The 23,476-nt window shown below is 37.1% G+C and overlaps 1 protein-coding gene across 2 annotated transcripts in view; it reads left to right on the plus strand.

The window, feature by feature from the left end:
* LOC114653422 (disks large-associated protein 1-like) overlaps positions 1–23,476 on the plus strand; it is a 518,937-nt gene that overhangs the window by 457,104 nt on the left and 38,357 nt on the right. For both annotated transcript variants that reach the window (XM_051929152.1, XM_028803752.2), the window contains one exon: positions 2,164–2,255. In XM_051929152.1, coding sequence (XP_051785112.1) covers positions 2,164–2,255 — 92 coding nt within the window. The remainder of the gene's footprint in view (positions 1–2,163; positions 2,256–23,476) is intronic.

A 23,476-nucleotide genomic window follows, 5' to 3' on the forward strand; every position in this document is an offset into this window, starting at 1 on the left:
TGTTAGTTCATATTTGATAACAGCTTTCACGTCTAAAAAAAATTGTTCTAAAGAGTCCAAGTACACGAGTGATGTGGTTGTTTGATATTAACATTAAAAGCCAGTTTACTTTGAAGTCTTGATTTTTGCAACTCCACATGGGGGCCACAGCCATCGCTATCATCACAAATTCTCTGTCACTGGTGGCGTGGATTTAACAGATCGATGCTGACTTGTCCCTATGGAGCTATTTGCCAGTGACGATGAAGTTGAAGAAGCCAAAGACAAAAATAAATTAAAGTTATTATTGCAATATGCATATGTCATCATCAATTGGCACTTATTAGCTCTGCAAATAGGATATTTTTCTTTACTGCAACTAGGAGGACAGAGTAACTTTTAGTGCCTTTTTCTGTTAGAAGTGTGTGCCTGCAACTGCTGTATAACAATTAAAATAAATAATGGAAAGCAAATAGTAACATAACAAACTCTCACTTGTAATCTACAACTCTGTATTTAACTACTCTTTATTTAAAAAACATAACACTTTGGGTTATGTCTTTGGCACAGCATTTTGTAGGTCTTATTTTATCGAAAGTCAAATGGTTAGTTTCCATCATTTGATAAAGAACTTCATGTTGACCAGCGTTTTGCAAATGATGCCACACAGCTATCAGGATTTGCCCCTAGACTGTGCCTACTTCCTAGTGATTTCCACTTTAAAACATTGAACAATGAACAACTCCAAAAAGCCTTTTAAAGCCTTGTCCAGTACTGTGCCATAGTTCAGTAGTCCCTTTGCTCTGTTTTCTTTCATATGACAGGGAGATGCAATTTGATTTTTCCTGCTATATGACACTCAAATTTTCAATCTTTTATTGTAAAGCAGAGCTAAGCCGGAGTCATGCACCCCTGCAAAGTGTGCCTCTCACAGTCTCGTCAGAGTTTAATTGCATACATTTTAATCACATCAGATAGCTAAAGTACTGTACAGTACATTTTCATTTAAAATATATAAAGATTACAATTTATACCTCAATGGTTTGTTAATTATTGCAATTTTATTACTTCAGGCATAAGGCAATTCTTCAACCTGCATCCAAGGGGCACCTGCAATTATATTTTCTCAAATCCGTTACAACCATGGGTGTAAGACAATACTTTTGCCCACAAATGCAGCCGTGGAAAACTCTTTTTCAGTGAGTGTTCAGCCAACACTGGCGCACTAAAGGGACCTCCTGATTACCACAGGGCATTTTATACACTGGCAGTATCCACCTCTGGACAGAGTGCCAATCCATCACAGCTAAACACACACACACACACATATACACTCATACTCGTTGAATGTTGTATTATGTATTCTTTCAACTTTGTCTAAGCCAGTGGCTGTTCTGCCAGTCCTGCTCTTTATGATTTAATTGAGATCATCTTCAGCTTAACAACAAATGTGGAATCAAGATCGACTGAATCCACTGCATGCATTGTAAATTTTAAAAGCGCCTGTTTTCTTTTACTCTGCTCTCTTGATGGTTTAATTTTCACCATCGAACTGGCAAAGACCAAAGCTGAGTCATTCATTCTTTTGTTGTCAAAGCCTGTCCTAGTTACTTGTGTTCTTTCCTCTTCTTATTTGTGATTGAAGTCTTCAAAATGGATAATTTTGAAATAGAACTTGAAATTATATTTATTTAACCTTTAAATGACATAAAAGCTATGACCTACAGCTGCTGCAAAAGATGGATATTACAACTGCAGTGATGGTTGCCCTACTGAGCGACAGTATTTAACCTGATATACAGCCCAGCATGCCACATTTTAGACAAAAGCAGATTCAAATGTTCTTTGAAGGAGTTAAAAGTCACATTTTCCTGTATAGGCCAAAATATCAATATCTCTTCTGAAAGCAAAATCATCTATCTATCCACTGTGTATGCCTACTGAAACCATATTCGGATATATTCGAAAGAACTTGTCTGCAGTGACCAGGCTGTTATCAGCATTACAGCCGAGTCACCTTAATTAATAATGACAGCATCTAGTGGAGATTAAAAGCTATGAACGTAGTGCTTTCAGCCACCATTGTAACTGAAGTGAAATGACTGATAATGGAACAAGTTAAGAACTTCTCATTTATGCTTTAAAGTCATTCTGTTTTTGATGCAACTTTATGTGTTATTTCAGGTGGACGGACCTGAAGATTCAGCTGATTTTGAGAACAATTCATTCTCAAACAAGTTCCAGTCGGTGGGAGTCCAAGTGGAGGAAGAGAGGTGGTGAGTGAGAAGCCCTCGATGGTATTTACAGCTGTCGACTGACATTTCTTCTCCATTTCTCAGAGCTTCCCCCCCTACTCTCTGTTTGGTTAGATAGCCTTCTGTTAAAATTTTGCTTGTTCATTGTCAGGGAGAATTATCTTTTCTGCCAGACAATTGCTTGACTCAGAATTGGAGCCAAGTAATTGTACTATATTTTCATTGGATAAGTATTTTTAATTTACATTTGAATTATTATTTAGCAATAGACTGAAAATGTATATAAATGGAACAGCACAGAACCATAAAAAGCAAATGTTTTTAAAAAAATTAGTAAATTTAGTGTAACTGATTGCTCTATGGCATCAACACATCAAGACATGTTGTAACTTCCGTGGATTTGCTGAGGAAAGCGTTCCATGTCGTGCTACATTTTATTTTTTTCCTATACTTTATTGTTGTGAAAATGTCAAGTGCAAGGAATTTGATTAAGGGATTCTCATACAAATAAAACATGAATGCTAACATAAACCATTAGGAAACAATAACCATCATTTCCCAACTGTCCACAAAAATCAATATGACAAAAAAAGACTTAGACGTGTTTCTCAAATTTCTGTAACAGAAAGGGAAGGTTGACACTGTTTATATCGGGATGAGATTGCACCACACAGAATGCAGGCCCATGAAAAAGTGTGCATGACATGATTTGTAGTTGCAGGAATATCATTGTTTAAAATTAACATCCTTTCATTATTGTCGGTATATGCACTAGTAATTCTTACCTGATTTATTGAAAATGAAACTTAAACAGAAGAGTTAAAATGCGAGTCTGGTAAATATGGATGTGAATCATTGGTATTTTGAGACTCTGCCTACCACTTGATCCCCTTTGTCATCAAATTACAACATTTACAACAAAATTACATATTTATGAAAAACTCAAATATAGGGGAAAAAAACGTGATCTTGCATAAAAGAGTGTTTGTTTCCTTTTCAAAGAATGTAGAAATCCACTTATATATTATGATAATGAATATAGAACAGGTGTTACTTTGTAGATTTTGTATAATTTCTCCATATACACCCAACACTTCTTTTTGTGCCTTTAACTCAGCTTAATTCACATTAGAAAGTCAGCTTAATCTACTTTGAGTTAGGCCTTCTTCAACCTGTCTGGTCGCTGTCACACTACACTAACAATGGTTAGTGAAGAGACTTCTTCTCTCTCTGCCATTCTTCGGGTTTACCTGGATTGGCTGATTGTCCCTCTTAAAGGAGAAATTTGGAGCAAATATTTTTACAGCCAGATGACCTTCTTGATGCCGATCTCTTTTAGTCAACCTTGTTCTAACCCCAGGTCACTGGGGTGACAACAGACTTACAGCTGAAAATGGTCAGTTACAGCTCAGGTTGGAGTTCTAGTATTAACTCTTTTAGGGCTGATGTAGACTTTTGTCGAAATTCAGGGGTAGAGGATGGTGATCGGCTGTAAACTGCGAGAAAACTCTCTTTGCTTGAAGGAAAGTTGCGTAGTTTTGTTGATTTGACCTCAATTCCCTGCACATTCATGAGTAGTGAAGAGCAAACAGCCTCTAAAATGGCAGCGACATCTGGCGAGACTAAAGCAAATGTGCATAGCAAAATACTCCATGGACATTTTACGTATTATTGCTGAATCGGACTCTGACTCTGAGTTTGATGCAAGTGCTCTGAAGATGGAAAATGAAAGTGAGGTACCAGCATCAGCCTATCGGTCCCCAGCTGATGGTGGTGCTGAACATATTCGTGTAGCGGATATGCCTACAGCAGCATTCGCCTGAGAGGACCACCACTTATGATGACAAGAAGTACAAACCATATTGCGTCACACTGCCACTGTCGCCCACCTGCTGTGTGAAGACAGAGAGGTAGCCACACGGCCGTGCATTCCTGCTGGCCATCGAGCTGCCGCTGTGCAGCCACTGCTGCCAGAGATGTCGAACAGGTGCCAACAGCAGCCACAGCACGTAGCAACAGACGTTTTATGTTGATTTATGTGTGAAACCAGTGCATTGTGCGCTTTTCAGAAAACCAAGCTTTTTATAAAAAATATTCAGCCCTCAAAGAGTTAAATGAGCTGATGAGCATAAACAAAAAGAATCCAGTTCTAATGTCCTCCCTGCAGCGCCCTCTGACAGCACCCAACGACACCGACAGGGTTGTCCCTCAGGACTTTGAATCCTATGGATCCCTGTGGGTGTTCACATTGGGTCCACTCCATAGTTAACAAAAACATTTTTATTAAAAAAAAATGACAAAAAAAAATTAAAACAAAAATAAAAGAAACCAAAACCATGGCGCCATTTTGTTCTAGTGCTTCAATGGAACCGATTCAACAAGAAAACAATACATTACCCACTTTGTGTAAACCTTTTAATCATTGCTGAACATTTTTGGATTGTTGTCTGGGTTCTATAGTTATACCAATTGGACATGTCAATGTGATACAGGTAAGGACACCATGAAGCGCATTCCTCATTGAACTTACTGGATGAAACAGCCATGGTAAATAAATAGTACAGCCTGTTCTTTGTACTTTAATGAATAAAATGCTTTTGAATCAAGCATAAATCTACACAGATTTTTCACTGAAGTATTGTATAGCTCAACTGCTTTTAATTTATGTAATGTTGGTAACCTTCTACTAGAGACTTTCTGAGAGCTAACATCCATCACAAAGATCCCTGGAAAAATATCCTACTCTTTGATCGCAGTGAGTGTTTCTGAAAAGATGTATGCTGCGAAAAAAGAGTCATGTAAAAAAAATGAGAAAGACATCATGTTGGTTTTCCTTAGTCCTAGATAAGAGCATTTAGTCTGCCCAAATGATTCCTTTAAAAAAAACTTAAAAGTGCAGTCTAAACTGTTAACAAAAATGTTTCACTTCTTATAATACCATTACACATCCTACATGCAACATCCAAAATCTTAATATAATAATAAAATATTTAGCCTAAATTTCAGTGTGACCAGTGGGGGTGGGGGGGAATCAGACAATTAGCACAGAAACAGTGTACTCTAGTTCCTCATCCTCCATTGCAGGTGACTTTTATTAAATTCCCAGTAAGAACAGTCACCATTCAAAGCTCAATCTCTTTAAACTCCAGTTTAGTTGTTTTAACGCTTTTGAACCTGACCACCATACAGAGCATCTCCATTTCGGTTCTTCTTTCCCCTTTTAATGTTGGAGGCTTCTCCAGTTATGAGGGTTGGTGAACCTGTTAAGATAAGCATGCCTAACAAACAGTTCTTGTCCAAAAGCGAACTGAGCTGTCTCTGGCCAGATGCTCCTTTCATAATGAGTCCTGGTGACATGTAACAGGAAGAGACAGGGCTATGCCATTTAGTTTTGACCTTATGGCTTGGTCTCTGTTTCCAAGTACTTTGGCTCACTGAGCGTGTCCATTTTTGATCACTTATGGTATTTCTCTGAATGGAGAACATACAATGATATCTCAAATCCCTCATCTGTTTCTGCAGGATTTTCCCTGTACTACCAGGTCAAACACATAAAAGAAGAGCAAAACTAAGCAAAATAAATAAAATTTGTTCAAATGAAACTTCACAGTAGAGGAATTTTTTTTTCATTATTTTACTGTACAAAATTTCATCCTAACAAGTGTGGCTACCCTGCATTCCCTCATCTGAGTTGTAAATTCCTGTCATCTATATTTTCTGTTTTTCATTGCAAATAAGTCTTTATAGTGTTCTCAAGTCATTTTACAGATCAAAAGGTAAATTAAAAACTGCAGTAGCCATGAGACAACTCTGAACGTGTGTTAGAATCTGATCTGAAATTTACATGTATTATTTTGTATTTTAAATTATTTGTTTAAATATTATTTAGTATTGATGTATTCTGTACATACAGTATAGCCCCTGGTTATATCTCTGTGGATGGAACCCCAAGAGGCAGGTCTACCACAGCACCATTGTTGAAGGACCATCTTCAGCCTATATTGTGGCTGAGGGCTATGATTCTGTAGAGAGTCATTAAGTGTTGTAACATAAAGATTGAACAGTGTAAGAATTGTCTGGATTTCTGTTTTCTGGTTATTTTTTTCACTGTTTCTATCTTTTTCTATTGGATCACAGACTGGATTTGTTTGCTTTGGTTGCCATTTTGGCAAACCTATTAACCTATTATGATTATTTTTGTATGTTCCTTCTCCTTACCTTACCTGTTCATTCTTTCTTTTATTTATTTAATTAATTACTGAAACATTAAAGAATATGTTTTTTTATTTTTCTTGTCTAAAAGGCCACAGGTTAACATCATCCTCTACCTGAAGGTAATTTTTGGGTGTTTTGAAAGTCTGAGCAATATTTTGGGCCTGTGCAAATCAGAGTTTGGGTCGTAGGCTGCCTATGGTGAGGCCTGCTTCTGAAGTGTAGTGAAGCCCTGATCTTGATTTTGTTTACTTTGAGGCCTGCTCTCCCTTAATCCCATTTTTATGTTGTAGATAAACTATACCTTAGTAACATAATAACATTTCTTTTGAATAATGTCCATTATTTTAAAGGGCTAGGGCCCACTGTGCTGTCACATTCCAGTTCCCTGCTGTACTTAGTGATACTACAACTCCTTTCAAGACACATACTGCAAGATTTCATCTTTCTCTGCTCTCAGTCCTTGCTTAGTTTTTGGACCTTTCTCAACATACCTTTTGGAACACACTTACACTCTTTAGGAGGTGCACCCATCAGAATACACACAGTTGATACTATGTCCACCTTGAATATTGTGCAGAAGCCTTTGCATGTAATGCATCTTCAGATAATTTTTAATGGTAGTAAATGAATACACAAGGTTAGTTCTGTGGCATAGTTTTTAGCACTACTGATTATGAAATACTCTTAAGCTTAATTGTGATGATTAAGACACTTAATCAGTTTAAGATAAAGAATCTGACTATATTTATGACAAAAAATAAATTAATGTTTATTTGGTTTATGTTGGCAAATGTAATGTGACCTCTGAATTTGTTAACATACTATACCCCTTAATAATTCATATTGATCTGAAACTGCATGGCTTCCCATTTTAAAAGTGACTGTACATTTCCAGTTGCTTTTGTTTTTAGTAAATTGCAGTTAGCCATCAACAATGCCAAGTGTATCTAATGCACAGCTGAAGGATAGTAAATTCACAGTTCCTAGGGTGCTTTGTCAGGACAATATTATTAACCACAGTCTTGAACATTGAGATACTACAGTGATGCTGTGGGTAGAAGGGATGTGGCATGCATGGAAATATATTAATAATCATCCATCCATCCATCCATCCATCCATCCATCCATCCAAAGATTCATGATCAAATCCATTTAATTCGGTTTAGGGTCATGAAAATTGGAATGTGTTGTGGTAGCATCAGCTGTATCATAAAAACCATCTCCAGATAATGTGCCACTCCATCTCATGCACTCCAACAGTCACTTATACAGTGCCAATTTAAATCTGAACCTTATCTTAACTGGCAAATGTTTAGTATGAGAGAGGAGAAACATTGGTAATCATCTATTCAAAGAAGACAGTGTCATGGTTTAGCAGCCTTCTGAAACAACTACATATCTGTTCCTTATGCAGAATCCCTCGTTGGTATTCATGCAGTTGCCCAAGTGTGTAATCAAATACCTTGAAAGTTGTGATCATTTTCATTGCTTGTTTAACTTAAGCAAATGGATGAAGTGAATGGAGCAACATTGTTGTCAATAAAGGCAATAAGTTAAAAATGTATGCCCGGGGCATTAAAGAGTATATCTCCAGTCTCATAGACCCCTCGTGTCTAGGCCACATTTTTAATTTTACTTACTCAAATTCATGAAAAAATGTAGAGAAGGATGCTTTCACCACCGTAGACATCCCATCCTCCGGAATCAATAGATTTGCACAAAACATTGAATTGTGTTACTTAATAGTAGGAATCTGCAATAAATCTGACATCGTACCAGTGTTGGCCAATAATAAGTATCAGTTGCATTGTTAGCATTATTTTTGATATATTAGCTGATAATGTTGCTGCATTAATTATAGGGTAGAGAAATAAGGGTGGTCAATGAACACCTGGCAATTTGCTGGGTACAAAGTCAGAAATGTGGTCATTTATAAACCTTACAAGTTAGGGACAGTGAAATAGCAGTATACAGCACTTGCTGTGTGTTAAGGCTATGGCAGACAGAGTTCATGACTTATACATTCAAGCCATAGGGGCAGCATATTTATTGTTTCTTGTCAATATCTCTGTTTTTATTTTGTGAAGGAAGGCACTTTTTTTGCAAGGTTTAGCTTCCTTGGACTTGTTCTCATAGTGTATACCACAACCTGTATACACTAACACTAGGAGATCTTACTGTTGAAACCTATGGCAAGAGCAGCAACTGTTAGGACAGAAACCATTTTTTTACAAAATCTATAAAACATTAAAGTCCTTTGTACAATATTAACTACCAATACATACTTAGTCTCCATCTCAACCATATATCCTCCTCTTCAAAGTTATGCAGAAATAGATCATATCCTGGGAATAAATGGTAGTGGAAGTTGTTGAATTAGATGCTAGTCCATTAGAGTGCACACTTACAGTACCCACATTTTGCTCTCACAACTTGATTTGACTACTAGACATGGGTCCTTAAGAAAAGACAACAAACAGTAAATATATATCTGCATGTGTTTATCTTGTGCATCACATGTGCACAGTCATTTCTTGATATTGAGAAAAGTGCTAAAGAAAAATAAATTGAATGAATTAATGAATGAATGATATTCTTATGTGCAAACGTAATGTATGTTGTAATGTATTCTGCTTCTAGTCATGTGTTTGAGGTGATCTGATTATAGTTGGATAGCACTGACACTAAATGGACCTGTGATCAGATCACTCAAACCACATTTGGATGTGGTCAGAAACAGGTAGTGACCACATTTAACACAAATGTAAATGCAAAAGCATTTTTTATCTGCATACAGCAACCAGGTAAGGGGAAGGTTATATTGAATTTCTCTCCAGACATAATGTGGACACTGGAGACTCCTTTTAGTTCCAGGTATAAATGTAATAAAACTAATGAACATCTGGAAACATCTAGATACTGTATATAACACAAAATTATGTCAGATGTAAAGAGGCCAATAATCTGGTCACAATCTGATTACAAGGGCATTAAATGCTATTTTATTATGTAATCAAGTGTTGTCTGCTCATGATTGGACCACGAGTTTTAGTCTCATCCCAATAAGCCATGAACTAATTAATTGTCAAACGATGTGAACTGAGCTTCTGTTAATGATAAAGAATGGCATAAAGAAGACATATTCAGTCAGTTAGACGTCTGGCACCACTGGCTCACTATATACACATGCCATCATCCTCATTATTGATCTGTATATGCAAACTTCTAGGCAATGATGTTCACCGTTAAAAGCACCCAGGAAAGACAGAACATGGTGTTATATTTGATATCTTTATAATTACATTTAGTGTATTTCTTTGTTTTTTACTGGGTGTTTTCAGTAATATTTTATTTAGATTCATTTATACTTCTTTAAAAGCTTCATTTGCATGCCCTGATTCATCCAGTCCTGGCCTTTCACAATGTTTTTGAAATATACATTTTCTTCTACATACAAGGTCAGAGTGCAGTGTGTTTAAGCTAATAAGTCAGTAAGGTACTGCCATTTGGTAAAATTTACCAGCTCCTCCAAAGCCTTCTCCAAAACATATTTGTTATGCAGGTCTTCATTTCAAATGTCTGAGACCTAATTATCACTCCATATGCTGATGAGCCCAAACTGTTTCAGCACCGCTTCACACTCTCCTCTCTTGTGGATTGTTCATGCAGAAACTCCTTTTTCAAGCCTTCACTGCTAATATTTTCGTACTTGAGTTTTATTTCATACGCCATGGGGGTTTGTTGCCATGCCAGGTCTCACCATTGTTCTGCATGGTTACACGCTAAAGTAATGTGGGGCTTTTTTCAGTGGAATGATTGAGGACACATTTCTTTTCTTTTTTCTTTCTGTAAGCCTAAAGGAGTTGGTGTGGACAGTTTTGCCTGTATTTGCATGTTATTACAAACTTTGTTTGACTGTGTTTTCTGTGTTTGCTATGTACTGCCACCTTGTCCAGCTTGGTTACTACTTTGTACCCTGTGCCACAGAGGTAGACTATAGAGTCTCTTGATTCTGTAAATAGATCAAGTGGGTTTGAAAATGGATGAATAGGTTTTTGAAAGTATTAATGTGAAAAATTCCAGATGGACCATCTACCAGTAGGCACACTCGATTGTTGTTTGCTGATATTAAAACAAATTTTATTTTACATGTGACTCCATGTCACAATCACTAATAAAATTCTCTTTGTTGTAGTATGTCTGGCATTAAAAGCTATGTTCAGTCAGCAAACATGATATCTTCATCAATTTTGGATAAGAACATAATTTAAATGAATTGGAAGATAGAATTCCATTTTATGGTTATTTATTAAATATAATGCTGAAAACAGCTTCCTTTGGTCAGCTATCTGTTAGAGCTTTGCTAATCACCACATTGATTTCAGAATGCTGGTCGTCCTTAAACTGGATAAAAAGAAAACTTAAGCGAGCAACATTCCACAGCTCAATAGAAAGAATGAAATCTTTAGATTAAACTGAAAAAATAGTTAAGTGATTTGATTTAGTTTAACAAAAACACATGCAAGCACATTTAGCACATCTCCTTTCCATTCCCCTGTCATGGACATCTGAGCACAGTGGGAAGACACAAGAGTTCACCAAGCTAATGTCTATAAATAGTTTTCTTAAGTCATTAGCCCGTCTGGATCTTATCTTTGACAATGAGGTATCAAATGCAGATATGGCATGCTTGCAAATGCGGGAAAGGAGCCATCTATCTCCAGGGGTGAGATCCTTCAAAGGTTTAAACTGCAAAATAAATTGGTGTAGATGGCAAGACCCTTTCTGTTATCAAGTGCTAATCCATCAAGTCTGGAGCTCAAGCAGTGTGCACATTTGAGTAATATTAGGAGAACAAGCTGTACATTCCACATGTTTGTGATTAATACAATCTCTAGCTCTCTGTACCCCTGAATTAGGCATTTCTACTTAATAATTAATCATTTATATTTTTTCAAAATATAAAAAATAAAGACTGAGCCTGTTACGAAGAACACTATATAAACATTAATTAAATGTATTAGATTAATTAATGTTCTTCATTTTTACTTTAAACCAGATGTACTAAGCATTGGGTCTGTTATATCACTCAGCAAAGCAACTTAAATGGTCAGTGTCTTGTATATGCAGACTGCTATAAGCAATAAAGTGAAAACTGAATTTACGCCTCCTTGTGTAGAGAGGTGCGTGGCGGCAGCTGTATGTACAAGAAACATTCTAAATCATAGGCTAGCGGACATCTCCCTTCTAAATGACTGTGAATACTTTGCAGTCCTTGGTGGTTGAGGCATGCTGCAGTGGATTGGTAAGTATAAGTAACAATATTAAAATTTCAATATGTGGTCAAAATGTAGATATGCATACAAATTCATTAATAACTACCTGATTTCCATTATTTTCTGAGTTTGGAGCAGAGATGTGAAAGTTGCACTGCCCATGAAGAAAACAGTATCACTTAAGTTCGAGGTCTTTGAGAATATAAGGGTATTCGTGGACACCTTTAACAAATGTATTATTTGTGACAGTCCAGCAGTTTGCATAATTAGAAGTGCAAAGCGTGTAGAGTATTGCAAAACATTTATTCTACAAAGGAACTACCTTTCTTGGGCATAAAATAGTTTTTCAATATATAACTGTATGCTGTTTTTCAAAAATGTCTATATCAATAATAAGACATTTACCTCATAACTATTATCATTTTTGCAAAGGCAGTAACATCCAGTAAGTCAAAAGAATAGTCAAACTGCCAAGCTAACCAAAAATCAATCCTGAGGAAATGTGGCAGTTGTTCTAAATCAATATTTCTTTTGCTCTAAAACTTAACCCAGAAAATGGATTTTAAACTGGTGATGATGATGATTCTTGTGGTAATATATTGTTTTTGGTGCTCTACAAATGCCCTACACTTGTGGTGTCAACTCCCAACAGCCCATTAATGAAAAACTAAGTTCCCAAAATGTAAGAAAAGAAGTTTTTGTTAATCAGCATAAACTGTATTTTAGACATTGGTCATAATGGAAATGTATGTACAAAATTTAACATACAGCACAGTTTGTTGATCTTGCGATGCGCATGCATTCACTTCAAAACAGATCAAAGATCAGAGCAATGTAGTTAATTGTCTAAACTAAAAATAGTCCTTTGTAAACATAATGTTTCCTTTTTAGGTGTTTGTATACTTACTTACCAGTCTTTTTAATTTAATATTACATTATTGCAATAAGCACACCCCTATGACCTTGAGTTAGAATAAAGTTCCTGTCTCCATTGGTTGTCATGAAAAGCAAATAAAGGAAGGACATCCAGCCATAAAATCTTCTCCAGTATCCCCATAATTGGAGGGCCTGCCAGCCAACCTGGGTAATCCCAGAAACTGGATGTTAGATCATCATAGAGAAAGTTATTTCAATAAACAAGTGTAGCACTATTATCATTTTGACAAATGGTGGCTTGACCCGGGTAACATGCTGGATAGAATGCTATTTCTTCAATTAGCCTCTCAGTGAATTCTTTATTCCGCAGTGTACCACCAAGTTAAACTCCTACACCTTGGATGCCCCAGTGTATTCTGCAGCTGTTCGCCTAACTATACTGTATGTTTACATGGTTGTAGCTAGCTAGCCAGCTGTTTAATCTGAAGTTTGATGCTTTTATGTGACTGGCTGCGTTTCAAGGTTTTTAGAGGGCCTTAGACAGCTTTTCTTCTTTTTTTAATTGAAATTTAACTGCAGTGTATGAGAGCAGTGGGATACTTGCAGGGGAAATGCTTTGCAGATTATGGGTTTTATTCAGGAACTTTAGCGCAACAGTGAATGCTTATAGAAGTAAGGCATTTACCACTAGAACTGAATAGTGGCTTGAAAACTCACAGAAACAACAGCGGACAGAGCACACAGGGATTCCCACCTCTACAGTGGGCCATTCTTTGATAAAGTAAAATGCGTAGAGAATTAGGGAAGACAGTGGTTTACATATAGATGTTGAAATTCATTTTTACTGGTGAAAAAAAGCGAGCGAATCACTTTGCTAGACTATCATAACCTATTAATGAACATGCACAGAAGCCTTTACATTTCCTTCTCATGTTCAAGGAAAGTCTTTAGAAAATCCGTTCAGCTTCTGCTTGCCTCTTGGGAGGATGGCCAGTATTTTTGAAACCTGTGGGCTCCTGTTGTGGAAGCAGGTGTTTGCCGCCATCCCGTAACTGCATTATTCAGCCAGCTGATGAAAAAAGGCTCAGTTTTGATTGGCTTAGATGAACCTGTAATTTGAGATCTATTGAAGCGATCAGCGATTATGCTAAGTTGCTCCCAAACCTGTTTTGTTCAGTTAGCACAGTGACCTTGGCACTGGTCGCCCATGCAGGAAGCTGTAAACAGTGGAGGCTGAAATTAATATAGCAGCAGTCCTTCATTTGCCACCTGCTTGCTTAAGTTATTTTTTAACTACAGTCATCAGTATTGTTTGATTGTGAAGCAACAGAACTTGCCCTTTTTTAATGAAAAGGGGAAAATAAGTAGTGGCAAACGATCTTTTTAAGAACAAATTAATCATTGTCACTTTTGCTCCTTCATCTAGCCCAAGTAGCATCTGAGGTTAATGTGCCTTTCAGTATCTTAAGAAACAGAAATATATAATATACAGTAATTATAACAGCCTAGAGTGGACTGGGCCTGCCCTAGTTAGTTGTAGAAATTCTCATCTTTAATTTGAAAATGTGTTAACTGAGATGCTCCTCCACATAAGAGTTTATGGCCTCTCAGTGGCTGGCAGTGGGTAAGGTAATTAAGTGAAAAAGCTGTTGTGAATGAAAAACGTGGTACTGATAAATGCAACATTTGTGGAAATGAGAGGACTTGTGAAACAGTTGAAGAAGAGTACTCACCATTAACTAAATTAAATGCTGATAGTGGTTTTGTGAAATTTCCATATGGAATTCCTTACTACATATAGGTGTAAAAATGGTACTCTATTAACACGCATTTCACACCTTCAATAATTAGCTATATTTATATAAATTATTGCTTTTGGTGGCTTGGTTAGTGTTGATGTCAAATAGCTCCAGGGGAGTGTGTTTTTTACCTAACCAGAGGAATATATGGCTTTATGAAGTTTGCATGGGTGTTTTTTCTTGTTTCTCCAGTATTCCTCCCACATCTGAAACACATGCAGGTTAGGTCTGATTACAGCCATACCACCTGTGCTTCAGAACTGGACATCCACCTAAAGCTAAGCATGTTCAGACCTGGCCAGTACTTGGATGGGACACCATCTAGTAAAAGCTATGGTTGTTTCTGAAAGAGGTGTTGGTGAGATCAGCACTTACCCTGTAGTCTGTTTGTGGATCCCAATGCCCCATTGCAGTGATGGGAACACAGTGCTGCATATATGGCGCCGTCTTTCAGATAAGATGTAAATGGAGGTCCTGACTCACTGTGGCCATGGAAGATCCCTGGGCATCTTTTGAAAAGAGTAGGGTTTTCCTGGTGTAATGGCTAAATTGCCCATCACTGCCTCATCCATTCTGGCCCCCTAGTCATTCCCTGTTCCTTACTGGCTATCTGTCTCTCTCACCCCATCACCACCTAATAGCTAAATTGTGGTGAGCATATTGGTGCAATAATGGCTGCCGCAGCATCATCCAGGTGGGTGCTACACATTAGTGGTGGTTGAAGTGGTTCCCCTCTGCCTAAAGCACTATATCCAGGTAAATGTAATTAAACAAACAAATAAATAAACACAGCATGAGTATTTATTCCCTGCCATAGACTGGCTATCTATTTATTGAATTTAAAACGTTTGAAAATTAAATGATTGTTAAATGATGCCTTTATGCAAAACACTTCCAAATAATAAAGACAAACAGTACAATTGATTCTTTAGTTGCAGTAGGCTAAGTGGCGTACACCAGGTTATGCAATGAACAATTGTGAACTTTGAACTGGCAAAGTTGTGGTTTACAGTTAAAATCATCTCCCCCAGGAAAAACTGCAGGAAAGGAGATGACATTCATTATTTGATGTGGATTCTGTCCCATATATATAATTTAGAAAGATGTTCTAGGTTAAAACTTATGGAAAAATATGATCCACTGTGGCAACCCCTAACGGGAGCAGCCAAAAGAAGAAGAACAAGACGTTTAGGTTAAAACTTGAATAGTTAAAAATGAGGTTTTAGGAGCAGTCATTCCTTTAAGAGTGCACTGTGCCTTGGAAGTAGCCACTAAGGATATCAGTATTTGAGCTTCAACCACCATCCAGTAGATATTTCTTTTGGAAAAAAGATTAACATGCCTTGAGTTCATCATCCCTTTCTCAGCCTTTTCTCTGTGCTCCTGGCTCCATCGGCAAGAGGAGTAGTAAACAATGACTGCATACAGTATCTGGCTGGTATAACCTCCTTGAAGCACCTAAATGAAGCACAAAATGTCTCACAGATTTCCTGAAACTGTTTTGTGTGCTTTGTTGTATTCTAGCAATGAACTATGGAGTCATTCCTTCACAAGAGAGCCCATTTATTCCACCTCCTCCTTTAGGTTTAGGAAGAACATTCACATAGCAGAGAGAGTTTCATGCTTTGCTTCCTAATGAATATAAAAACAAATGCTGTTCTAAAATATAAGTCGAAGTCAAAATTAAAAAAAATGTTTTTAGTTGCCTTTATGTATTAATACAGTATGAATGTTAATGTGTTCACAAGACACGTCTTATGAACTAATCACATATTCCATACTTTTGGACTACTTTTAGATGCAGTCTGACATAACAAAGGCTGCAGTCTCATCAAAGCCCCATGAAAGAGTGGCGTTAGACACTTTAGGCTCATCTGTGATCCCCAGTCACAAGCGTTCCTCCAGGGAGTATTAAGACGTCACACTACCCAGACCTCCGGAGTGCTCTAGTGTTAGTCTTTATGTTGCTAGCGAGAGTCCAGAGATTTGTAAAAAAAAAAAAAAATTAGCTTTGTGACGAATCTGTGGTGAGGAAAGTGAGTGAGCCATTCTTTGTAGGTCCAAACAGCTGTTCATAAGGTGCTGAATAGAAAAATACAGCTGATTCCTCAACAAACATGCAAGCTGCACTGCATGGCCTTCTGTTGTTTGTAAAGTTTCTTATCCGTGGCCTTCATGAACATGGATGAGCACCATAATTTACCCTACATTCTTAAACCCTTTTATTCCATTATAGGGTCTAGGGCAATGATTCCCAACGTGGGGGACAATTTGATTTTTTAGGGAGGTCAATTCAAGAATTTAGGTACGTTAAATAATTTATAAAATGAAAAAACAGAAATTCACTGTTAAAAATGATTGAAAAAAATAAACAAATAATTTTTATTTTTATTTTTTACAGAGACATTTATATATTTATATAAACATAGAAGGGATGGTGAAGAACCCTTTAATTTATGATTTTACAACTGGCTTGGGTTTTTCTACTTAGAAATCTTTTTTACCATGAAAATAATATGAATTGTAACAATGATTATAAAATTTTGCAATATAACAAAAATATAAAATGATCAAAATATTACAGAAAAAGCTGTCATTAAAATTATTTTATATTTATGAATATCACGTCTCTTATTATATGTTTTCAAAACTGTATTTGCTCTATTTACATATTACTTCATATTATATACTTTTTCAACAATTTCTTAGTAATTTCTTTGTCAGTACTTCAACTATCCTTTCCCTGTTTTGTTTCCATGTTCTTTGGAAGTTTGTTTAGACCAAATTAATGACATTATGGGCTTCCTCCATGAGAGTTCACTTTTTGAATAGGTAATAATAAGAATAAGGTTTTTGTTACAGTGGGGGGATATCATGATTTTAGAGAGGCCTAGGTGGGGCATGGCCAAAAAAAGGTTGGGAACCACTGGTCTAGGGGGTCCAGAACCTATCCTGATAACATCCCACACAAGGTAGTAACCAAGGATAAAGGTGTCAATTTCGAATCACTCATTAATCTAACACACTAATTTAAACCTAACAAGGTCATGGAGGCCAGAGCCTATAGTAGTACAACTTGATGCAAGGTATAAAACAGCTCTGGATAATCCTTACTCTGTCCCACTCACATTTACACCCACTTGACCAGTCTAGGGTCACAAGTTAACCCAACATCTACATCTCTGGGGATGTGAAAAAGTGAATGCAGTAGATACAGAGAGCATGTGCAGACTCAACATGGACAAAAAACAGAATATTCTAGTATGGACATCACTATTAAAGCTGAGGATTCAGCAGTTAACAGAGAGCCTCCTGTGGTTCTCAGTACATGACTTCTCCTTTATTTTAACTCATAACCAGCTCTTCTCCCAAACAGATGTATCTTGATGTGATTTGTGATAATGCTGTCAGATTTGATAAACAAATTAACTCCATTGTTAAAGCCTGTTTCTGTCACTTCAGGGTATTGGCTAAAGTCAAGCCCTTTCTTTCTGTGCATGATTCTGAAACACTGATTCATACGTTTGTCTCTTCTCAACTTGACTATTGCAATTCATTATACATTGGAGTTAATCAGTCATCCCTTACTCGTTTTCAGCTCATTCAAAATGCTGCTGCCAGGCTTCAAATAGGCATAAGAAAAGAAAATCACATCACACTAGTCTTAGCTTCTCTTCATTGGCTTCCTGTTGGCTACAAGATTGAGTTTAAAATTTTACTGTTTATTTTTAAGTCCCTAATTGGTTTAGCCCCCTTTTATCTTACTGACCTGCTACAACCTTACCTCCTTCACGATCGCAGAGGTCCTCTGACGAGAAGTTATGTGGTTGTGCCAAATTCTAGACTTAAGCTTAGAGGGGACTGTGCTTTTGCAGCAGCTGCCCCCAAGCCTTGGAATAGTCTGCCTTTTTATATGTATAAGTCAGCACCAACTTTGGTCACTTTGAAATCCTACCTGAAAGCCTATTCTTTTGACATAGACTTCTATATTTTTGGCGAATTTATTATATATATATATATGTATACAGTGGTGTGAAAAACTATTTGCCCCCTTCCTGATTTCTTATTCTTTTGCATGTTTGTCACACAAAATGTTTCTGATCATCAAACACATTTAACCATTAGTCAAATATAACACAAGTAAACACAAAATGCAGTTTTTAAATGATGGTGTTTATTATTTAGGGAGAAAAAAAATCCAAACCTACATGGCCCTGTGTGAAAAAGTAATTGCCCCCTTGTTAAAAAATAACCTAACTGTGGTGTATCACACCTGAGTTCAATTTCCGTAGCCACCCCCAGGCCTGATTACTGCCATACCTGTTTCAATCAAGAAATCACTTAAATAGGAGCTGCCTGACACAGAGAAGTAGACCAAAAGCACCTCAAAAGCTAGACATCATGCCAAGATCCAAAGAAATTCAGGAACAAATGAGAACAGAAGTAATTGAGATCTATCAGTCTGGTAAAGGTTATAAAGCCATTTCTAAAGCTTTGGGACTCCAGCGAACCACAGTGAGAGCCATTATCCACAAATGGCAAAAACATGGAACAGTGGTGAACCTTCCCAGGAGTGGCCGGCCGACCAAAATTACCCCAAGAGCGCAGAGACGACTCATCCGAGAGGTCACAAAAGACCCCAGGACAACGTCTAAAGAACTGCAGGCCTCACTTGCCTCAATTAAGGTCAGTGTTCACGACTCCACCATAAGAAAGAGACTGGGCAAAAACGGCCTGCATGGCAGATGTCCAAGACGCAAACCACTGTTAAGCAAAAAGAACATTAGGGCTCGTCTCAATTTTGCTAAGAAACATCTCAATGATTGCCAAGACTTTTGGGAAAATACCTTGTGGACTGATGAGTCAAAAGTTGAACTTTTTGGAAGGCAAATGTCCCGTTACATCTGGCGTAAAAGGAACACAGCATTTCAGAAAAAGAACATCATACCAACAGTAAAATATGGTGGTGGTAGTGTGATGGTCTGGGGTTGTTTTGCTGCTTCAGGACCTGGAAGGCTTGCTGTGATAGATGGAACTATGAATTCTACTGTCTACCAAAAAATCCTGAAGGAGAATGTCCGGCCATCTGTTCGTCAACTCAAGCTGAAGCGATCTTGGGTGCTGCAACAGGACAATGACCCAAAACACACCAGCAAATCCACCTCTGAATGGCTGAAGAAAAACAAAATGAAGACTTTGGAGTGGCCTAGTCAAAGTCCTGACCTGAATCCAATTGAGATGCTATGGCATGACCTTAAAAAGGCGGTTCATGCTAGAAAACCCTCAAATAAAGCTGAATTACAACAATTTTGCAAAGATGAGTGGGCCAAAATTCCTCCAGAGCGCTGTAAAAGACTCATTGCAAGTTATCGCAGACGCTTGTTTGCAGTTATTGCTGCTAAGGGTGGGCCAACCAGTTATTAGGTTCAGGGGGCAATTACTTTTTCACACAGGGCCATGTAGGTTTGGATTTTTTTTTCTCCCTAAATAATAAAAACCACCATTTACAAACTGCATTTTGTGTTTACTTGTGTTATATTTGACTAATGGTTAAATGTGTTTGATGATCAGAAGCATTTTGTGTGACAAACATGCAAAAGAATAAGAAATCAGGAAGGGGGCAAATAGTTTTTCACACCACTGTATATATATACTGTCTTTACGAAATGTATTCTTTGACAAGAAGTCTCATTAGAAGTTATTTCACTTTTTTTTTTTGAATATTTAAAGATCCAAGATCCTGTGGTGTAGAAATTAATAGATTCGAAAGAACCTTAAATTACTTCTCTATGTTTAATGAGTAAAATAAAACACCCAGTACTTACTCCTTCAGTTTTCACATTCCTCTTTGAAGTTTCAAGTTGAATGATCACATGGACCGTTGTTGAAATTTATTCAGCTTCTTGAGTTACTAAAGTAACAACTTCATTTCGGATACAAAAATAAATGTTGTAAATGAGAGTTTGCTGTTTGGGCTATAATACTTAATATCAGCTTTAACCAGGACTGTTACATCTGGACCTCATTGGAAGTGTGACTTTTAGAATAGTCACTAGGCTGTGACATCTTATCAAAAATACAATTTTTTTTGACTGTTGTTAGCATAGAATTACAGTAGAAATTTCACCTATCCATTTTTAAACCTGCTTTTTCCATGTCATGTTCACAGGGAACTGGGGCAGAAAACACGGCTGCACTTTCACACACCCACTCACTCATGCTGGTCAGTTTAGGGCTGCCACGTAACTTAACTTGCAAAGTTTTGGGATGTCATAGGATTCCCCAGCCCGCCCCAAACATATTGCTTCTCTTATCAGTCATTCATTTAATTCTTTACTGAATCAAATTTTTTCTTACAGGCTTGTAGGGAGAAACCAATTCTGGATGATACAACAGTCCCAACACCCTCATTTGTTCATTTTCAAAATCTACTTATTTCCACACAGTGTCACAAGGGATCACAGCCAATCACAAGTAGCACAAATCCTAGATGGGACACAATTTGGAATCTGCTGAGTTTTCTGTCATGTCTGATCTAGTAGAAGCTTTGCCAGTTTCATCACATATTGTCCTTTTCTTTTTTTTCCTCAGTGCCCCATCTCTATCCCTTTTTGGGATTTGTGTGCATACTAGTCCTAGTGATACCCTCCTTTCTCCACTGGTACTGTCATGATTTGATTCTGTGTTGCTTATTTGGAATGTTCTTGTTTTGTTTTGCAACATCTTGTAATTTTGGGTCCTAAAATGGTGCCATTTTGTGTCCCGTTGTTAGGTCCACTTCCCATGTCTCTTAGGGCGTGGCCTCTTAGGTCGTGACCCCAATTATCGATGTGACAGGTTAAAAGGACAGTTTTGCACTCATTTCCTACCCTGATCTACTGATTCCTAAAATCCTTTAAGAAAAAAAATAATCTACTTTGCTAACTCTCATCTCACATTTTACTTTCCCTTATGATCATTTTTATTCTTTTAACTTTGGTTCATGGTTCTTCTTTTGGGCTTTGGTTTCATTTTGTTATCTACCGTTTTTATTTATTTGTTTTGTTTCCTTAAGGGCATCTTCCAGACGGGCTCTAAAGCTTATCTATCAGTGTGCTGACAGAACAAGTATAAAGACATGCATAATCCATTTAATGTGCCACAAGCAAATTAGGACATTAGAACAATTTTGATGAAAACAGGTCATTCAAAATAACATAGCTTATTCATCCTATTCATATGGTGTCTCTAAAATTAGCTATTAGAAACAATTAGAAAAGTCGAAGTGAATTCGTGCTAGCATATAATTTTCCTGTCTCCTGTTCATTTCTTTAAACTTTTTCTGTATTTCTACAAATAAAGATTTCAGTTATTCAGTTATTTTTGTTATGGATTTGAATTATGACATGATATAAATTACTATTTTTTTATGGTACCATGATGCCATCTTGTCTTTGTTATGGGTGGCCTTATTTTGTACAAAGATGCAACTGCAGGTTGCTGGGTAACAGGAACAAGGGATGGCGTTGAGTGACACCATTGAAAGGCTTCTCAGTACATTCACTATCTGAATTTGACTACTTCTTGTGTTTTCTTAACTGTTAAAGGCTTCTGATTAATTGGCTACAAACTTACGACTATTTCTTGACTTTGATTTCTTGGACGTCAGCACCCGAGGCAAAGCCTCTGACATTGGGTCATGGTGGCTGGTTTGCTTGCTTGACAGGGTGAAGATCAGAGTACAGTATTACATTCTTAGTTCTGAATTGCAATCTAATTATTTAGGTGGTTACCTACCAGGTAATACTTGTGGTTGGCAAACATCCGCCACGTCTTCTCAGTTGCGAGAAGCAGCTCATAGATATGTGATACAGTATCTGCCAAATAATACAAAGAGTACACGACACGTGTTTTGCCTTAATTGGTGCTAGTCAAGTGTATGCACTTTTGAATCCCCTTATGGGGAATGACCACAAGCCTTACCTGGTAGGTGACCACCTAAATAATCAGATTGTGATCCAGAACTAAAAATGTAATTAATATATATATGTGTAATTAATACACATATATATATATTGTGCCACCACCGTCTACCCAAAGCACCATGATGTTCCAACAATGATGGATGGATTAAAAGCCAGAAGTCTGTATGACCATCACCATCAAGTGACTCCGTGAGAACCCTAACTACAAAGAGGACTATTTCATTTATGTTAGGTAGAATGCCCAGAGGGGACTGGGCGGTCTCGTGGCCTGGAACCCCTGCAGATTTTATTTTTTTCTCCAGCCGTCTGGAGTTTTTTTTTGTTTTTTCTGTCCACCCTCGCCATCGGACCTTACTCCTTTCTATGTTAACTAATGTTGTCTTATTTTAATTTTGTATTTTGTCTTTTATTTTTCTTTTCTTCATTATGTAAAGCACTTTGAGCTACTTTTTGTATGAAAATGTGCTATATAAGTAAATGTTGTTGTTGTTGTTGTTATATATAAAATGGATTGATGAAAGAATTTTATAAATCCTGCTAAAAGCTTTATGTTTTGTAGATAGTACATAAGCATAGAGAAATTAACTTTATGACAGGCTCCATTCAAATAATGGAAAAAGGAGTAGGAGTTATTTTCCAGATCATTACCTAAACTTTAAGTTCTTATAATTCATCTAAATTTATTTTAAATATTGCAGTCTTCATCAGTACAATGCAATTTATGAAGTGTGTGGAGACTGAGAATGTGTCATTATTTTGTGTGTGTCCTGTAATGGACTGACTTCCCATCCAGGCCTATTTCCTGCTTTGCTCCTGTCGTTGGCCCCTCAAGTCCTGCATTGGAATAAGCAGGTTAAAAATGGATTAATGGTTAGATAGCTGTGGGGTGAGGGATGTATGCTTCTCTGTTTATTATGATGCTTGTACATTTTTTTACATTGAATTAAAGAGAGCTAACATTGAAAAGCAACACTGACGTCGTGTTTTGCTGAACACCTGTTTTGCAGAGAAAGTCCAAGGGGAATGAAGTGAAGAAATACTTTCATTTAGCTCTATTGTGTGTGGGCAGTGAACTGGCTCAAAAATGAGGGGCAAGAGGCGTGTAAGCCAGT

The sequence above is a fragment of the Erpetoichthys calabaricus genome, chromosome 6, assembly GCF_900747795.2.
Source record: "Erpetoichthys calabaricus chromosome 6, fErpCal1.3, whole genome shotgun sequence".
Classification (NCBI taxonomy): domain Eukaryota; kingdom Metazoa; phylum Chordata; class Cladistia; order Polypteriformes; family Polypteridae; genus Erpetoichthys; species Erpetoichthys calabaricus.